This window comes from Lepidochelys olivacea, assembly GCF_965140295.1.
Source record: "Lepidochelys olivacea isolate rLepOli2 genome assembly, chromosome: 6".
Taxonomy (NCBI): Eukaryota; Metazoa; Chordata; order Testudines; family Cheloniidae; genus Lepidochelys; species Lepidochelys olivacea.
This window is the reverse complement of record NC_140416.1, coordinates 111,864,935-111,885,372: the sequence shown is the minus strand read 5'-3', so window position 1 is coordinate 111,885,372 and position 20,438 is coordinate 111,864,935. Positions and strand designations below refer to the sequence as shown.

General features: G+C 45.5%; 1 protein-coding gene across 3 annotated transcripts in view; it reads right to left on the bottom strand.

The window, feature by feature from the left end:
- Window positions 1–20,438, bottom strand: part of CEP170B (centrosomal protein 170B) — a 98,634-nt gene that overhangs the window by 12,152 nt on the left and 66,044 nt on the right. For 2 of the 3 annotated variants that reach the window (XM_084631029.1, XM_084631030.1), the window contains exons 13-14: window positions 17,374–17,620; window positions 11,372–11,531 (exon numbers count right to left, since the gene is read on the bottom strand). In XM_084631029.1, coding sequence (XP_084487155.1) covers window positions 11,372–11,531; window positions 17,374–17,620 — 407 coding nt within the window. The remainder of the gene's footprint in view (window positions 1–11,371; window positions 11,532–17,373; window positions 17,621–20,438) is intronic. The other variant, XM_084631031.1, reaches the window with a different exon arrangement.

Below are 20,438 nucleotides of genomic sequence, written 5' to 3'. Positions count from 1 at the left end.
AAAAAGAAAATTAACCGTCTGCTGGTGGCATCTGACTCAGTTGATGAAAATGAACATGCGTCGGTCCGCTCTGATTTGAATAGCTATCGAGCAGAATCCATCATCAGCATGGACACATGTCCTCTGGAAGGGTGGCTGAAGAATAAAAGGACACATGAATCTTTAGCACATCTGGCACATAAATATCTTGCGACACCAGCTACAACAGTGCCATGCGAACACCTGTTCTCACTTTCAGGTGACATTGTAAACAAGAAGCGGGCAGCATTATCTCCTGCAAATTGTAACCAAACTCGTTTGTCTGAGTGATTGGTTGAACAAGGAGTAGGACTGAGTGGACTTGTAGGCTCTAAAGTTTCACTTTGTTTTATTTTTGAATGCAGTTATTTTTTGTACATAATTCTACATTTGTAAGTTCAACTTTCATGATAAAGAGATTGCACTACCGTACTTTTATTAGGTGAAGTGAAAAATACTATGTCTTTTGTTTTTTACAATGCAGGTATTTGTAATCGAGAATAAATATAAAGCGTGCACTGTACACTTTGTATTCTGTGTTGTAATTGAAATCAACATATTTGAAATTGTAGAAAACATCCAATATTCTATTATTGTTTAACAGCGCGATTAATCACGCAGTTAATTTTTTTAATCACTTGACAGCCCTAATGGGGATGTATCCAAAACTCAAGACTTGGTATTAATGGGGGATTAAACTATCCAGATATCTACTGGAAAAGCAAAACATAAAATGTCTAGTAAGATCTTGGAATGTAATTGGGACAACTTCTGGTTTCAGAAGGAAGTAACCAGGGAGACAGACATTTTAGCCCTGATTCTGACCAACAGGGAGGAATTGGTTGCAAATGTGAAGAATGAAGGCAATCTCCGTGAAAGATTGATAGATTTAATGATTCTAAGGAAAGGAAGTAGTAAGAGCTTCAGAATAAGGACAACAGACTTCAAAAAAGCAGACTTCAACAAACTCAAAGAACTGGTAGGTAAGGTCCCATAGGAAAAAAATCTAAAGGAAACAGAGCTTAGAAGAGCTGGAAGTTTCTCAAAGAGACAATATTAAAAGCACAACAGCAAACTATCCTGATACGAAAGAAAGATAGGAAGAATAGGAAGAGGCCAAGATGGCTCTTCAATGACCTGAAAATCGAGCAGGAATCCTACAAAAAGGCAAAACAAGGACAAATTGCTAAGGAAGAGTACAAAAAACAGCGCAGAGATGTAGGGACAAAATCAGAAAGGTTAAGGCACAAAATGAGTTTCATCTAGCAAGGAACATTAAGGGCACTAAGAAGAGGTTCTAGAAATACATGAATAGCAAGAGAAAGATGAAGGAAAGTGTAGGTCAAGGGTGGCGAACCTGTGGCTCTGGAGCCACGTGCGGCTCTTCAGAGGTTAACATGCGGCTCCTTGTCCAGGCACCGACTCCGGGGCTGGAGCTGCAGGCGCCAACTTTCCAATGGGCCAGGGGCGCTATTCACTGCTCAACCCCTGGCTCTGCCATAGGCCCTTCCCCTACTCAAGCCCTTCCCGCCCCCTCCACATAGCCTGCCATGCCCTCGCTCCTCCCCCTCCTTCCCAGAGTCTGCTGCATGCCATGAAACAGCTGATCGGGAGGTGCAGTGAGGGAGAGCGAGGCACTGATTGGTGGGGCTGCTGGTGGGCGGGAGGCGCTGGGAGCGGGGAGAGCTGATGGGGGGCTGCAGGCGCATTACTGTGGCTCTTTGGCAATGTACATTGGAAAACTCTGGCTCCTTCTCAGGCTCAGGTTGGCCACCCCTGGTGTAGGTCCTCTACTTAATGGGGAAGGTGAACTAAAATCAGAAGACATCAAGAAGACTGAGGTGTTTAATTCCCTTTGTACTTCAGTCTTCATTAAAAAGGATAGTTGGGATCCTTTGCTTAATATAATTAATATTAACAAGGGGGAAGAAACAGAACCCAGAACAAGGAAAGAACAGATGAAAGAATTTTTAGGTAAGTTAGGCTATGTCTACACTTATGACAGCTTGTAGAGTTTAGGCAACACACGTGTAGCTACATGCAATGAAAGGCTCCAGCTGCTCATCAAAGAAAGAAAAGGAGTACTTGTGGCACCTTAGAGACTAACCAATTTATTTGAGCATGAGCTTTCGTGAGCTACAGCTCACTTCATCGGATGCATGCCGTGGAAACTGCAGCAGACTTTATATACACACAGAGAATATGAAAAAATACCTCCTCCCACCCCACTGTCCTGCTGGTAATAGCTTATCTAAAGTGATCATCAGGTGGGCCATTTCCAGCACAAATCCAGGTTTTCTCACCCTCCACCCCCCCACACAAATTCACTCTCCTGCTGGTGATAGCCCTATAACATTCATAAACCAGCCGGAGAACACTTCAATCTCTCTGGTCACGCAATCACAGACATGAAGGTCGCTATCTTAAAACAAAAAAACTTCAAATCCAGACTCCAGCGAGAAACTGCTGAATTGGAATTCATTTGCAAATTGGATACTATTAATTTAGGCTTAAATAGAGACTGGGAGTGGCTAAGTCATTATGCAAGGTAGCCTATTTCCTCTTGTTTTTTCCTACCCCCACCCGATGTTCTGGTTTAACTTGGATTTAAACTTGGAGAGTGGTCAGTTTGGATGAGCTATTACCAGCAGGAGAGTGAGTTTGTGTGTGTATGGGGGTGGGGGGGATGTGAGAAAACCTGGATTTGTGCAGGAAATGGCCCAACTTTATTATCATGCACATTGTGTAAAGAGTTGTCACTTTGGATGGGCTATCACCAGCAGGAGAGTGAATTTGTGTGGGGGGGTGGAGGGTGAGAAAACCTGGATTTGTGCTGGAAATGGCCCACCTGATGATCACTTTAGATAAGCTATTACCAGCAGGACAGTGGGGTGGGAGGAGGTATTTTTTCATATTCTCTGTGTATAAATAAAGTCTGCTGCAGTTTCCACGGCATGCATCCGATGAAGTGAGCTGTAGCTCACGAAAGCTCATGCTCAAATAAATTGGTTAGTCTCTAAGGTGCCACAAGTACTCCTTTTCTTTTTGCGAATACAGACTAACACAGCTGTTACTCTGAAACCTGTCATCAAAGAAAGGCTCTAGTGTGGGGAGGCAGTGGGGAAAGGCTCTGGCAGCTGTAAGGGGAAGGTTCAGGCAGCAGGACACCACACTGCTAAAAATACAAGTACAGACATGGAGACATAGTTGGTCATGTAGAGAGCCATGTAGGGTATGTACCCTGGGGTTCAGGCATGCAGGACACTCTGCTTTACTCACCTAAGCCACATCCCACCATCCACACTGCTATTTATACCCATGCTGGCTCATGTTCAGTGTCTGGACTCTAAACCCTGCCATAAGTGTAGATGTAGCGTAAGATGTAGTCAAGTCATCAGGGCCTGACAAAATTCATCCCAAGGGACTTAAGGAAGTAGCTGAAGCAATCTCGGACCCATGAGCAATTATCTTTGAGAACTCATGTCAGACAGGTGAGGTTCCAGAGAACTAGAGAAGGGCAGACGTAGTACCAAACTTTAAAAAGGGGAACAACGATGACCGGGGAATTATAGCCTAACTTGGATACCCGGAAAGGAACAAATGATTAAACAATGAGTATGTAAGCACCAAGAGAATAATAATGTGATAAGTAATAGACAACGTGGATTCGTCAAGAACAAATCATGCCAAACCAACTTCATTTCCTTCTTTGACAGGGTTATTGTCCTAGTGAATAGGGAGGAAGTAAAATATGTGATATATCTTGATTTTAGTGAGGCTTTTGACATAGTACCACATGACTTTCTCATAAGTAAACTACAGAAATCTGGTCTAAATTAAATTAGCATGAGGTAAATTCATAATTGTTTGAAAGATGTACCCAAAGGGTAGTTAGCAATGGTCCACTATCAGACAGGGAGGACATATCCAGTAGAGTCCTGCAGGTGTCTGTCCTGGGTTCAGTGGCATTCGATATTTTCATTACTAACTTGGATAGTGGAGTGGAGAGTAGGATTATAAAATCTGTGGATACCACTAAACTGGAAGGGGTTGCTAGCGCTTTGGAGGGCAGGATTAGAATTCAAAACAACATTGACAAATTGGAGAACTGGTCTGAAATCAACAAGATGAAATTCAATAAAGACAAGTGTAGAGTATTATACTTAGGAAGGAAAAATCCAGTGAACAACTATAAAATGGGGAATAGCTTGCTAGGTAGTCGTACTGCAGAAAAGAATCTGGGGGTTATAGCGGATCACAAATTAAGTATAACGGTAAATCAACAATGTGATGCAGTTGGGAAAATGGCTAATTTCATTCTGGGATGGATTAACGGGAGTGTCACTTTCTCCTCAGCACTGATAAAGCCTCAGCTGAAGTACTGTGGCCAGTTTTGAGTGCCATGCTTTAGGACAGATGTGGACAAAGTGAAGAGAGCCCAGAGGAAAGCAACAAAAAAGACGAAAGTTTAAGAAACCTAACCTCTGAGGAAAGGTTAAAAAAACTCGGTTTGTTCAGTCCTGAGAAAAAGAAGATTTGGGGGGAATGGGAGGACACACACACTGAAGAAGAGTCTTCAAATAGGTAGGGCCTGTTTTAAATGAAGACAGCAATCAATTGTTCTCCATGTCCCCTGAAGGTAGGACAAGAGGTAATCAGGTTTATCTGCAGCAAGGGCGATTTAGGTTTGACAGTAAGAAAAACTTTCTAACTATAAAGATAATTAAGCCCTAGAAAAGGCTTTCAAGGGAGGTTGTGGAATCCCCATCATTAGGATTTGTAACAACAGGTTAGATAAACACCCGTCAGGGATAGTCTAGGTTTACACAGTCCTGCGTTAGCGCAGGGGGTGGGACTAGATGACCTCTTGAGGTCCCTTCCAGCCCTACCTTTTTATGATTCTGTTTTGCAAAATATTTTGTCCTCTTTTTCATTGGGAAATTTTTCAGCCTGCTCTGCTCACGCTGTTGTTGACAGTGATGCAGATTAAATGGCGTTAGCAACAGTGGGATGTTTCGGAAAAGATTTTTAGTGTAGTCAAGGCTCCAGAGTTTGACACTCCGTCTTCTTCCAATCACTTCTTATGGCCCTCCTGGGCCCCTAAAACCTTCTAATTGAACTCACAGTACAGTCCCAAAACCATGACTAAAAACCTTGGGTCTAAGAAGACATCTGCTAAGCACAGTCATTCAGACACTTTGCTTCTAGGTCAGTGGTCCTCAAACTTTTCCGGGTCATGCCCCCCCTTACCCCCTATCTGCAGGGCCGCGGCTCCTGGGGAGGTCGGGGAGATGCGGACAAGGGTAAGCGTGCTGAGGCTGGGGCCACAGCTGGGGGCAGGTCTGGGGCCGGGAAGGGAGCCAAGTCTGGGAGTGGGGCCGGGGCCAGGTGCGGAGCCATGGCTGGGCCACGGTTGTGCACCAAGGCTGGGGGTGCGGCCAGGGCCACAGGTAGGGACAGGGCCAGAACAGAGCTGGGAGCAGAGCAGGGGTGGATGGTGCTCCCTCCCCGCAGACTCTGCCATGCCCGCACTGAATGTCCCTCTGTGCCTCCCGAGGGGGGTGCACCCCACAGTTTGGGGATATAAGAACATAAGAATGGCCCTACTGTGTCAGACCAAAGGTCCATCTAGCCCAGTATCCTGACTTCCGACAGTGGCCAGTGCCAGGTGCCCCAGAGGGAATGAACAGAACAGGTAATCATCAAGCGGCAAAGAATCCTGTGGCACCTTATAGATTAACAGACGCATTGGAGCATAAGCTTCCGTGGGTGAATACCCACTTGGTCGGATGCATGCTTATGCTCCAATATGGCTGTTAGTCTATAAGGTGCCACAGGACTCTTTGCCACTTTTACAGATCCAGACTAACACGGCCACCCCTCTGATAGGTAATCATCAAATGATCCATCCCCTAACGCTCATTCCCAGCTTCTGGCAAACAGAGGCTAGGGACACCATTCCCTCTTATCCCATGGCAGCTTACTTTGCTTCAGAGCCTTTGGTAGAAATCTAAGTATACTATATCCACTGGATCCCCTTGGTCCATATGTTTGTTGACCCCCTCAAAGAATTCTAGTAGATTGGTGAGGCATGATTTCCCTTTACTAAAACCATGTTGACTCTTCCGCAACAAATGATGTTCATCTATATGTCTGACAATATTGTTCTTTATTACAGTTTCAACCAGTTTGCCCACTACTGAAATCAGTTTACACTCCTGTAATTGCCAGGATCACCTCTGGAGCTCTTTTTAAAAATTGGCGTCACATTAGCTATCCTCCAGTCATCTGGTACACAAGTTGATTTAAACGATAGGTTACAGACTACAGTTACCAGTTCTGCAATTTCACATTTGAGTTCCTTCAGAACTCTTGGGTGAATGCCATCTGGTCCTGGTGACTTATTGCTGTTTAATTTATCAATTTGTTCCAAAACCTCCTCTAATGCTACCTCAATCTGGGACAGTTCCTCAGATCTGTCACCCAAAAAGAATGGCTCAGGTTTGGGAATCTGCCTCACATCCTCAGCCATGAAGACTGATGCAAAGAATTCATTTAGTTTCTCCACAATGGCCTTATCGTCCTTGAGTGCTCCTTTAGCACCTCGATCATCCAGTGGCCCAACTGGTTGTTTAGGAGGATTCCTGCTTCTGATGTACTTAAAAAAAAATCTGCTATTACTTTTTGAGTCTTTGGCTAACTATTCCTCAGATTCTTTTTCGGCCTTCCTACTTGTATTTTTACACTTTATTGCAAGTGTTTATGCTCCTTTCTATTTTCCTCACTAGGATTTAACTTCCGATTTTTAAAGGATGTCTTTTTGCCTCTCACTGCCTCTTTTACTTTGCTGTTTAGCCAAACAGCTGGTGGCTCTTTTTTGGTTCTCTTACTATGTTTTTTTAATTTGGGGTATACACTTAAGTTGAGCCTCTATTACGGTGTCTTTAAAAAGTATCCACCAGCTTGCAGATATTTCACTTTTGGCGCTCTACCCTTTAATTCCTGTTTAATTAACCTCCTCATTTTTGCGTAGTTCCCCTTTCTGAAATTAAATGCTACAGTGTTGGACCACTGAGGTGTTTTTCCTACAACAGAAATATTAAATTTAATTATATTATGGGCACTATTACCAAGCAGTCCAGCTATATTCACCTCTTGGACCAGATCCTGTGCTCCACTTAGGCCTAAATCAAGAATTGCCTCTCCTCTCGTGGGTTCCAGGACCAGCTGTGCCAAGAAACAGTCATTTAAGGTGTCAAGAAACTTTATCTCTGCATCCCGTCCTGAGGTGACATGTTCCCAGTCAATATGGGGATAATTGAAATCCCCCATTATTATTATTATTACTGGGTTTTTTATTTTAATAGCTTCTCTAATCTCCCTGAGCATTTCACAGTCACTATCACCATCCTGGTCAGGTGGTCGGTAATATATCCCTACCATTATATTCTTATTAGTAGAGCATGGAAGAGTTTGATTCAGTTACGATTTTTACTTTATTTGATTCTATGCTTTCTTTCACATATAATGCCACTCCCCCAACAGCACGACCTGTTCTGTCCTTCCAATATATTTTGTATTACTGTGTTCCATTGATTATCCTCATTCCACCAAGTTTCTGTGATGCCTATTATATCAACATCCTCTTTAATACAAGGCACTCTAGTTCATCCATTTTATTATTTAGACTTCCAGCATTAGTATATAAGCACTTTAAAAACTTGTCTCCTTTTAGCTGTCTGCCATTAGATGATGTAATTGAATGGGACTCTTATTTATTTGACTGTTTCTGATCAGACCCTGCCTGCATTTTATCATTTTCCATCCTCTCGTCCTCACTAGGACATAAAGATTCTCTATTAATAGATCCTTCCCTAAGGGATGTCCGAACCAGGTGCTCCTCCACACCTGCCAGCTTTCCCCCAGCCCTTAGTTTAAAAACTGCTCTACGACCTTTTTAATGTTAAAGTGCCAGCAATCTGGTTCCATTGTGGTTTAGGTGGAGCCCATCCTTCCTGTATAGGCTCCCCCTTTCCGAAAAGTTTTCCCAGTTCCTAATAAATCTAAATCCCTCTTCCCTACACCATCGTCTCATCCACACATTGAGACTCTGCAGTTCTGCCTGTCTAACTGGTCCTGCGCGTGGAACTGGGGGCATCTCAGAGAATGCTACCATAGAGGTCTTGGACGTTAATCTCTTACCTAGCAGCCTAAATTTGGCATCCAGGACCTCTCTCCTATCCTTCCCTATGTCATTGGTACCTACATGTACCGTGACCACTGGCTCCTCCCCAGCACTACACATAAGTCTCTCTAGACGTCTCGAGAGATCCGCAACCTTCGCCCCAGTCAGGCAAGTCACCATGTGGTTCTCCTAGTCATCGCAAACCCAGCTATCTATGTTTCTAATGATCAAATTGCCCATTACTAATACCTGTCTCTTTCTAATAGCTAGAGTTCCCTCCCCCAGAGAGGTATCCTCAGTGCGAGAGGATACCACAACATCATCTGGACGGAGAGTCCCAACTATGGGATTGTTTCCGTCTGCTCCAGTTAGATGCTCTCCTTCCCTGGGACTTTCATCCTCCTCAACGGCACAGAGGCTGTCAGACCGGGGGTGGGACCATTCTACTGTGTCCCAGAAAGTCTCATCTATGTACCTCTCTGGCTCCCTCAGCTCCTCCAGTTCAGCCACTGTGGTCTCCAAAGCCTGTACACAGTCTCTAAGGGCCAGGAGCTCCTTGCACCAAATGCACACATACACCACCTATCCATAGGGCAGGTAATCATACATGCTGCATTGGGTGCAATAAACTGGGTAGCCCCCACCCTGTTGCTGGACTTCTGCCTGCATTCTCTTTTTACTCCTGCAGCTGGTTCCTTTGTTGTTGTTTTGTTTATATCAAGGGGGGTGTTTTTGGCTTTTAAGTTTAAAGAATGTTGAGTTCTAGCCCCGGCTCACACTCCCCCTGCGAACTCCCTCACAAAACTCTTCTGGTCGCTTAGGAGCAGGCTTTTTAAAGCCCTAGTCTCCCTGAGTAGCCCCGCCCCCTGGTTAAGGGTTGATGGGTACTAAAAGGCTTAGGGATCACAGCCTCATTAAGAAGCTCTCAGCCTTGCCTAGCAGGCCGCTGGGCTCAGCACACACAGTCAGCACACGGTCCCCCAAACAAAGAAAACAGAGCACATGGTATATTTCAGTCAAGCAGCAAGCACACCACAAATACAGATACACACACTACAGACAACAAACTTACCCCAAGGGTCATGTAATCGCTCCTCCTTCACCTGGAGAACTCCCTCGCAAAACTCCCCTGTTAGCTGCTCCTGTTCGCTAGCTCCTCTGATCGCTTAGGAGCGGGCTTTTTAAAGCTCTGGTCTCCCTGAGTAGCCCCACCCCCTGGTTAAAGGTTGATGGGTGCCAAAAGGCTTAGGAATCACAGCCTCGTGAAGAAGCTCTCAGCCTTGCCTAGCAAGCTGCTAGGCTCAGCACACACACGGTCAGTAAACAGTTCCCCAAACAAACATTTCACCCATGTCCCTCGTATTTCACCTAGATAGAAAGCAGTCTTCTACAGCAGGGAACTTGTCTTTCTTGCATGTCTACAAAGTACCACACTCCCAGTGGCACTATATAAATAGAAATAAGTAAGTTTCTCTGTGATTTCTGTTAACAGGCATTAAAAAAAAGTCATTGGAAACTGGGAAGTAAAGGGTAAATTTGTTATCTAGCTGCTCAAAATAGCAGTTTTGAAGGTGTGGCGCTCGGATTCAAGGAAAGCAATAAAAGACACTTTACCATCTCACCGCCTGAAGCTATTGTAAATCAACTGTACTTTGCACAATAGAAACACAAGCCCAGTCTGCAGTAGGAAAATACCATTTTCTGACAGGGGTGCAGGTGAACCTGGTTTAACCACAAGTGGAAAGCAGGATAACTATGTTCAGTATTATTTCAGGAACTCTGTTAAAACTCCATTCTGAGGCTCCAGGAATAAAAATAATGGGTCCCCCTATTGGGGCCTTTAGGTCATAGAATATCAGGGTTGGAAGGGACCTCATGAGGTTATCTAGTCCAACCCCCTACTCAAAGCAGCACCAATCCCCAACTAAATCATCCATTTTTTTTTCCTTTTTGCCCCGATCCTTAAATGGCCCCCTCAAGGACTGAACTCACAACCCTGGGTTTAGCAGGTCAATGCTCAAACCACTGAGCTATCCCTCCCCTCTGCCTAACCTAACCTAACTCAAATAATACATAAGGATCATTAACTGTTCCCATGTCTTTGTATCTATTTTATAGTATGCACAAAATCATATAACTGTACAGCAAGTGGAGACTCACAGACATGTTATATCAAAGGCCCTGTGAGTTACTTCACTTGGGGAGGGCAGGAGAAGCCAATCTGAAGGGGAACATCTAAAACTAGTGTGATGGGTGCTACCAACAGCCAGGCAGGGAAGGAGATAAGTCCCTTCAAAGGGAACAAATTAGAGGGCCAGACTTGCCCTACAGAATCTGCTCTGCTCAGCTGCTGGCTGGAAAGAGCAGAGTCCTACGTGGGCTCATCTGTGTGAACGTAGCAAACATCTGTAAACCTTTTGAGAGCCTTGGAGGAGCGGTGCTGTAGAAGTGCAAAATATGGTGTGCGACATGTGGCCAGAGTGTCCACAGCCAATGTCCTTGCTTTAAAATATAAAGGGTGGAAGAATTCCTTCTCTCTCCTCAACACTCCAGGGCCCAGCGAAGTCACAGAGCCAGGAGACCCCTGAGTTAAGCCCACACCAAGCAGCATATAAACTATGGGAAACTGATTTCCCCAAGAAGACTATACTTCTCCTAATCCAGGGAGACCCCCTGAGCAGGAGGCATCAAGACCTTGGGGAGTTGACTATTTTACCCTCACCATAGAGCTCTACTGCTTGCTGAAGACTCTAAATAAAATGAAAAGGAGTACTTGTGGCACCTTAGAGACTAACGAATTTATTAGAGCATAAGCTTTTGTGAGCTACAGCTTTTTACGGATATAGACTAACACGGCTGCTACTCTGAAACCTAAATAAAATGACTTATTCCCCACTCCCTGGCTGAGCAAGCCTACTACCATCTGGCAAGGGAAGACTCCTCCCTTTGAACCAAGCTGAGGAAAGTCTTGGTTCCACCTCTGTGTAAGCTGGCCAGAGCTGGCCACAGACAAAAGCTGTGTGCACTAAAGAGACAGTGTTCCTTTGGCTGCATTCCCTGCCCCTCCTGGTAGTAACTGGTGCTGCAGCCCTCCCCTTGCCACGGCTGGGTAGATGAACACTTGCTTCAGTTTTGTGGCCCAGATTTTTGTCACAACAGCAATCTTACCTCTTCCCTTGCTGATATGGTAGAAGCAGGGGTGTTGGGTACGGAGCTGAGGGAGGTGCTTGGTCCGGTTCCTGATGAACTCTGGGAATCCCCATCACCTGCGACATCATGAATCTCTCGAGCAAGGATGGCTACATCTTTCACCAAGGTTTGGCTTAATCTAGAGCACACAGCACAGCACAAGGCAGATCCATTAGACCGCACTGCCTCTGACAATAAACCTCACACTAATCCTTAACAGGCTGTTAAAAGTCCCTTGAATACGACAGCAGGAAGAGCCCTGACTGGGACTATTCTTTAATCCCGCTCTGCTATTATGGCAGTGGGCATGATGGGACCCCAGTCCTGCTGCAGGGCTCTAATGTGTCATTGTCCCATGGCCACGAAGGAGTCTTTATTGGGCCAGATGCACTAAAGCTGTATGAATTACACCTCTCTGCAGAGGCTGTAGAAGCCCTGTAGAAGCCACTGCTGCTTCAGGTGTCCCAGGAAACTCTGCCATCAAGAGTTGCTAAGAGAAGGTGCTGATTTAATCAGCACCCCCGCAGATCACACTCCCTCTTCACACTGGATTCCCATGCCTCTAAACTCTGATAAAAGGAAGTTTGCAACTGCTTTGCATCAAGGACCACTGCTAGGGACCTGGGCCATGGTTTTCACTGGTAGAAGCTCACATAAACCTGGGTTGAATCTGGTCCATTTTCTTTAGAGTGGAGCCGGAATGGTTTCAAAAATTGTGACGTTTTAATCAGAGGCTAATTCTATGGCTCTACCATAACATCAGGAAATGTTATATTATATGAGCAACCCAGAAACAAAATTTGTTTGTTTTTAAAAGAAAAACTTCCTTTAGACTTCTAATTTTAAAATTTCTTTCCCTTAAAAACCACACATAAAAAAGGACATCGACAAAACCTAACAGGAAAAGAAATATTTTCATGGATGCTTTTCAGGGGTTAATGATTTTTTTTTTTAATCTGACATTCCCTAGCTGCATAGGAAACTCAGTCTCCTGGATACAGTGGTAATGAGAGTCCAAAGAACCTAGGTAGATAAACAACATTGTTCTTAGGTATGAAAACCACAAAAGTGAAACTGACCAGTTCATTTTCACCCTCCAACCCAAGTGAGATGCAAAAATGAAAAGGCTTGCAAAAGTAAGCACCCAGATTGAGATACTTTAAAGGGATCTAATACCTAAGTCCCTTTAAAGAATCAAGTTAAAACCAAAAATTTCAGGTACCCAAACCAACTAGTCACTTTTTAAAAATCTTGGTCTAGTTTTTTAAAAAGGCTGATGTGATTTCTGCAAAGCTGTCTCTCAGCCAGCTAGTGTTGTCTTAATGTATTTTTTTTTACTGGAGTAATCAAGTAATTTATTAAACCATGAGGTCACCAAAATATTTTGAAGTGATTTCCTCAGAAACAAGATGTATAGCTGAACTAATGAAATAATATTTAGATCTGCATGTCTCATGCACCATCTACACTTGTCTGTTTCAGCTACAGTTGTTACAGACTGCATCAATTATGTGATTATCCTCTTTGTAAACAAGTGGAATTTTCTCCTTTAACTCTCACTTAATATTCTAAACCACGCCCAGTTAATTCTGGAGCAGGAGCGGAAAAATCAGAGCAGCAATTATGAACCAGACTACTTGACCGAGTTCTGCACAGTGCTCAGTGTGCAACGCTACACAAATCTGATGTAACCATTTATTTATAGCTTTTGCAATCTAAAGTGCTCTCTCTTTTAGGAAATCCTAATATGAAGCAAAGTTGATAACTGTTCAAATGATTGGAGGTTTTAACCTTGAAATTGGAACATTTGTAAAAGAAAAAACCTTTAGGAAATCCATACTGTGGACAATGTGGAAAGATGGACTGACTGTAGGTAAGAGTTGGCTTCTTAAACTGAAAGTATGGAAAGAATGGCAGGCACTACAGAATTCCTATACTGAACAAAGCTAGTATTTCTTTCCTATCCAACTGTGCTGTGTTACACATGACACCACTTTAAAAACCGATGCACTTCCACAGGGCCAACTGCCAGACTCTTCCAAACATCCAGAATAACCCATTATATAACAGACACTCTGGCTAGAGAACCTACTCCACACGAGCTCATCAGTGGCTTCAAAGCCTGTTTATTGAGATTAAATTTTGAAAGGAAAGGACAATGCTTTAGTGGTTAGAGCAGAGGACTGTGAGAATTCCTAGGTTCTATTCCACATGTGCCACGGGCTGTGTGAATGTGGGGCAAATCACAGCCTCTCCGTACCTTGGCAGGCCTTCAAAGGAAAGGGACAATCCCACCTGCCTATCTTACATGTGCTGTGAGGCTTAATCAATCACTTCAAACCGGATTTTTTAATTTTCGGGTGTGAAGGGGGGAAAATATTAGCAGGGCAAAAATCAGGTAAGTAGCTGCTGGCAGACAGGTCAGGTTGGTAGCTGGAGATGGGAGACTCTGGTGGGAGAGAAGGTAAAGTGCCAGAGAGACAGGGAGCTAGCTGGACAGTTTTGCGGTTGGAAAGTAGGTAGCAGGGTGAGTGCATGATACTGGAAACAGGCAATGTACAGCCCACCAAGGGAGGAGGAGTAGAGCTGCCAGGTAGTCACTGGAAAGTGTCCAGATGGCGGGAACTGCTAAGATACCATGGCAAGAACAGGTGCTGAGAGCCAGCCAGAGAGCAAGTGCTCTCATGATGCTGGTGAGAGAGCAAGGGGTTGCTGGGCTCCGGGAGAACTGTAAACCTTTGTGCAGGGCAGCAGTTCTCAAACTTTAGCAACCCGAGGACCCCCATTTTGATTTAAAAATTTTCAGGGACCCACCCACCCCCCCGCTCAGCAGGGCCATCCCTAGGGGCATGCGGGGCCCGGGACAAATCAGCATAGGCGTGGGAACTAGGGCTGTGGGGGATGCTGCAGTGCACCCGGAGTACTGGCTGGTGGCCCTGTGCGCCCGGAGTCCCAGCTGCCAGTCCCACGCCTGGGGCTTTTCTCCCGGCCTCAGCTTGGGGAGCGGGGGTGACAGGGATGAGGGAGCTGGCTTTCAGCACCTCCACTATTAAAAATGTTCCAGTGCCACTGCAAATCAGCCCCCGACAGCTTGGAGCCCCCACTGTCCATCGGTGGCTGGGCCGGCGGGAAGGATCCAGCCTGGTGCTGGGCGGCCTGCTGCTGCAGGCAGTTGCTGGCGGCTACCGCGGGGCTATTGTTGGCCATGGCCGCTCAGGGCTCTGGCTGGGGGACTTGCTGCATCAGGTCTTCCGTGACCGACCGCACTGGCCAATCGCACCAGCCTGCGGGCCCCCCCAAAGCGCGGGGCCCAGAGCAGTCACCCCGATTCACCCTACCCAAGGGACGGCTCTGCCGCTCAGCCTCAGGCCCCGCCTCCACTCCATCCCTTCCTCCAATGCCCCACCCTCACCCCACCTCTTCCTGCCCCCCCCCGCGGGAAGGAGTGGAGGGTGAGGGCTCTGGGAGGGAGTTTGGGTACAGGAGGGGGTGAGGGCTGCAGGCTCTGGGAAGGAGTCTGGGTGTGGGCTGTGGGCTCTGGGCTGGGGGTTAGGGTGCAAGAGGGTGTGAGAGGTGCAGGCTCTGGATGGGCGGAACTTACCTCGGGCAGCTCCCGAAAGCAACCGGTACATTGCTCTGGCAGCGGCTCTTAGGGGACTCCGCGCGCTGCCCCTGCCCACAGGCACCACCCCTGCAGCTCCCATTGGCCTCAGTTCCTGGCCAATGGGAGCTGCGGAGTTGGCGCTCGGGGTAGGGGCAGCGAGCGGAGACCCCCTGCCCCCTCCAAGGGCCGCAGGGATGTGCCCCCTGCTTCTGGGAGCGGCACAGAGCCAGGGCAGGCAGGGAGCCAGCCTTAGCCCCTCTGCGCCGCTGGACTTTTAGAGCCTAAAATCTCCCGGTTCAGCGTTAGTAGCCTCCAGGTGATAGAGCCTGATTCCAGGAGACTCCCAGTGAAACCGGGAGGGTTGGCAACCCTACCTGCTCAGCGGGGCCGGCTGATCATTCCACCCCCTCTCCTGAGTGCGCCCGTCTCTGCTCCTCCCCATTCATACCAGCACCTCCTGCATGCTGGGGAACATCCCTGGGAGGGAGGGGGAGGAGTTGATCAGTGGGGCCCGCGGACCCCCTGGAGTTACTCGGGGATCCCCAGGGGTCCACGACCCCAGTTTGAGAAACGCTGGTGTAGGGGATTTCATACTGTCACAGTGCAGAACATATCTTAGTAAGAAAATTTCCCTGTGGCTTGCTTAACCTTACAGTCTCAATTGCACTGCCCCCCCCTTCCATTCACACCTCTCCCTCACCTCTGAAGTGCAAACATCCGACAACACAAAGGCAACTACAGCCAGGGGTGAAAGTAAGTCGAGTGACTTACCGGTACTCTGGGGCCAGCTCTGGCCCCCAGAAGGGGCGGAGCCTAGGGCAGAAAGGGCGGGGTTGAGGGGGTCAGAGCCAGCCCCAGCCCACCCTGTAAGGTAAGGGCCCCCCTCACTGGGGTAGCAGCAGCAGCCCGGGGCTCCAGGGGCTATTTAAAGAGCCCGTGGCTCCCCTGCTTCTACCGCCCCGGTCCTTTAAATAGCCGCCAGAGCCCTGGGGAAGCGGCAGGGCTCCGGCGGCTATTTAAAGGGCCCAGGCAGTAGAAGCAGGGGAGCCCCAGGCCCTTTAAATAGCTGCCAGAGCCTTGCAGCCGCTACCCCAGGGCTCCAGCAGCGGGGCTTGGGAGGCAATTTAAAGGGCCTGGGGCTTCAGTCACTGCTGGGAGCCCCAGGCCCTTTAAATTGCCCCCTAGGGAAGCCGGTCTGCCCCAGTACGGTGCACCAGCTCTTGCCGGTATGCTGTACCGGGGCGTACCGGCTTACTTTCACCTCTGACTACAGCAACTGGTAACAGGGAAGAGGAAGATTATTTATTTATTTGTTGCTCTCTAACTGTAATAGGTAACTGTCTTTTAATAAAAGGGAATCACGCTGCCAGCTCCCACGCTTTCCTGAGGAACTTACAATCTAAACAGACAGGTAAGAGAACAGGTGGAAGAAATGAGGTGGTATTATCCCCATTTTACAAATGGGGAATTGAGGCACAGCAAGATTAAGTGACTTGGTCAAGGTCACACAAAAAGTCTGTGGCAGAGCCAGTAACTGAATTCAGATCTCTTGGGTTTCAGTCCAGTGCCTTTACTACAGGGGCACCCTTTCCTTCCCTCTGCTCCATCAGTCCTCAAATCACTCCTTCAAATGCCCATTGCCCTTTACACATGAAGTCTTGTTAAAGACAAATGTGCCTCTGCATAGATACAATTCATCACAGCACATCTGTCAGAGCAACTGTCGTCCTTATCACCACTCCTGTGTTTTCCTCCCTGACCCCATATGGCCCAATCATTTAAACCAACAGTACCATAAAATAAACTCACAGGCTGGGCCACAGAGAAGTTTTATGACCTATTATAAACCCCTATGAGCCGGGGAGTTACAGGAGTGTAAATGGGACTGCTAAAGTAAACAGGAGGGTACAGACAATCATGTATTTTAGATTTGCTACTAAAGCAGGAACAGAAGCAGTCAAAACACAATGGACCCTCACTGAAGGCAACAGAAAATGGGAGCTGGATCAGGCCCTAAAACCAGAACTGTGTCTAACTGGGGGAGGGGGAGAATGAACAGATAAAGCAAAAGAAGTGATAGAATTTCAGTTGAAGGAGTAAACATACAACCAGCTCATGTCATTATATTACTCAAGGATCCTCCAAGTAAGGAGGAAAGGACTATGTAATTAATACTTGGCAGCATGACAGGCTGTACTGTGTCACTCCACAGCTCACAGGTACCCCTAGAGAGTACCCTTTATTCTCTAACTACATTCTTCGTTACAATGCTGGATTCTCTCTCCCCATGTTCCCTCCTTCCAGCTTGGTTTGAACTCTGAGCTAACACAGGAGATCAGCTTTCCTACAACGGCTTGGCACTGTGATTCCCGCTCACCTGGCTATCTCGGCTATCTCAGCTGTTTGCGCAATGAAGTTGAAGGGGTCAGGTTCATCGTAGTCTTCGTCGTCGTCCGTTTCTCTCCCCCTGTGCTTCTGTCGGCTCAGCCCCGAACCATGCGGCCTAGGTGTCTGTGTGGCTGTTGAAGCATGGGAGCGTTTGTGTTTAGGGGAGCTGTGATTTGAGCCATACTCCTCCTCTGAAGTAGAAGTGTAATCTGAACCCTGCTGTCTCCGCCTTGAAGCTTATAAAAAATGAATTGGTTTCAGATGAAGAAGGAGAGAAGAGATTTAAGTCTAACTACAGTGGGCAAAACAAGGAGTAATACAAACTAGTCCACAAAACACAAAGCAAGGCCTGGAGAGTTTCTGTGCATCTTTTCAGTTAAAGAAAACTTTGGTACAGCTTATTTTAAAATGGCTCACAGTTTTAACGGATCTGCCACAAGCTATATGAATTTGAAGTTATAAATTCCAGTGGAAAAGGATATTGACTGTATTATCAACTAAATATACACAATTATTATTGGCAGACTTGATTTTCCATACACAGAAGCCCCATCTATAAGTAGTACACAAGTTAGATTCCTAGAAGTCCCCAAGGCCCAATTTTCAAGTGTGCTGAGCATCTTAAAGGTGAGCTGGAAGTAAAAAATAAAAAAATTTAAAAAGGTTGGTGGTTTGAATGAAGCATAGATTTTCATGCTCCATTTTATTTGTGAAAATCTGCATTCCCTTTTAACAGGATTTCAAACTCCTCAGGAAAGTATTCAAATGTACTTTGGGCTTGCTCCAAAGTCTCCTAAAGTCAATGAGAGTCTTTTCCTTCATTTCCCTGTGCTCTGAAGCCGGTCCTTAAGCACTTAGATACCCATTTTTAGGCATCTACATATCAACATTAGGCCAACTCAGTGCCTACATTTGAAACTTGGGCTCCCAATATTTGTTTAATATCCCATTATATTACTTTAATTATTAATGGTTTCACTGCTTACATTCTGCCATGATAATCTATAAAAGACAGAATTAGCCACTTTATTTAAAACTAAAGTATGACCTGAATACACTTAAAAGCTTCACTGTGTCACCAAGGTTATCATAATACTAAACCACAAATCAAGTAAAGCTAGTGACAGAAGTAATGGACATAGGTGGTATCAGACAAATGAAAATATTGCATTTGGCATATAAAATGTGGAGAGCAACTGTCTATAGACATGCAGTTACCCCTTAACTATGAACAGAACACTCCTAGCCACATTACTAGTTTGGTTACAACTTTCTAAGAGCCTTGGCTCATGACAAAGTTACCAGAAAAATGAATCTGTTCGTAATTCATCTGAGAGGAAGTTTGAAAAAAACAACAACTAAAAAGCCATTCAACTTTCAGAATCAAGAGGTTACTCTTGCATTCAGTAGACATTTCAAAATTAAGGGCTTGATCCACCAGTCACCTCGGCTAGTGTAAATCAGAGTTAAGTCCACTGAAGTCAATGACATTACGCTGTATAAATCCAGCATAAGTGAGAGCTTTCAAAGCATTCTGATAATATCCTGACATCTCAGTACAATTGCTTAAGATAGTCTGACAACATCCTGGCATCTCATGTCCCATGGCCATGTATTCATTCCGTTTCTCTATTGGTAGGATTACGTTTTCACTGGCATGAAAAGAGGTAATGGCTCTTAGCTAACTATTTTAAGAAATCCTTGAATAAGGCAGCTGGATCTACCTCACTGCTCTCTCCTAGTCCTCAAATCACCCAGAATCTCTGGTTCCAGTGTCAAAGCACATCACTTTCAAATTGTTACTGTATCATGTTAAAAAAATGCCTTGATACCACAGTGAAACATTTAAGCTTATTCAAGTTTATTTTTTGCTCTTATAAGGAGGTACTAGCTGTTTGTTCATTAGTGCAGGAACACGTATCAAACACTATCTACAGTACAACAAAGCATATTGAAGTACCCCAGTCTATGTAGAACTTGTGCAAGGTCCAGAATTCTATCAAGGAATTAGAAGATTAGTATCTTAATAGAAAACGATTTAACAGAAAGAATTATAATTTTCTGCTGTAATTCTACACAAGAAACATTGTTAGTGTGTTGCAACAAAGTACTGGAAGCCAAAAACCAATTCATTTAGAAAAAGAACTGGGCATGAATTTGTTTTAACATTTGAAGTCTGTAGTCCAGTGCAAGGGAAGAACCTATTTAGAAAACTCTGAAATGTAAGGATGGAAGGAACCTCAAGAGGTCATCTAGTCCAATCCCCTGCGCTTTGAATTTGTCAATATTCTAACACAAGAGAATGTAAATAGGAGCACCGTCCTAGAAAACACGAGGGAAATATTGTACATATTCCCTTAGCTTGTTCATACTCTATGCTGATTTCTTTGCATATCAGTGTGTAAAAAAAAAACCCAACAAAATAAAAGGAGATTAGATCATTTAAAAAGTCAAAATTAAAACAACAGCAGTGAATAACAATTCCAGCATGAAATAGGAAGCTAAATACCACAACATTTATAAAAGTACAGAAAAGAGGCATTTATCTAGCACTCTAAGGGCTGATCCACGCTGCTGCAATTGATGCAGCAGGGGTCAATTTATTGGGTCTAATGAAGACCCGCTAAATCGATGGCAGAGCACTCTCTGGTTGACCCCGGTAGTCCACCTCCCCAAAAAGAGTAAGGGAAGTCAACCGGAGAGCATCTCCCATTGACACAGCACAGTGAAGACACCGGGGTAAGTCGACCTAAGCTACGTTGACTCCAGCTATGTTATTCATGTAGCTGGAGTAGCGTAATTTATGTCGACTTACCACGGTAGTGAGGACAAGCCCTAAAGGCCTTTGACACAAGTTACAAAAAACTGATGGGCTGAAACTAGCCACAGTCCCAACAGCCCCAGTGAAACTCAGCAAGACACAGAATTCCTCACCCTCTTCATTCCCCTCCTTCTCTAAAAAACCAAGTGAATTGATATGACTTGCTGCATGACCCGAAGACCAAGGAACCAGGATATCAGACCAAATGATGTTCAGAACCAACTCTGATTACT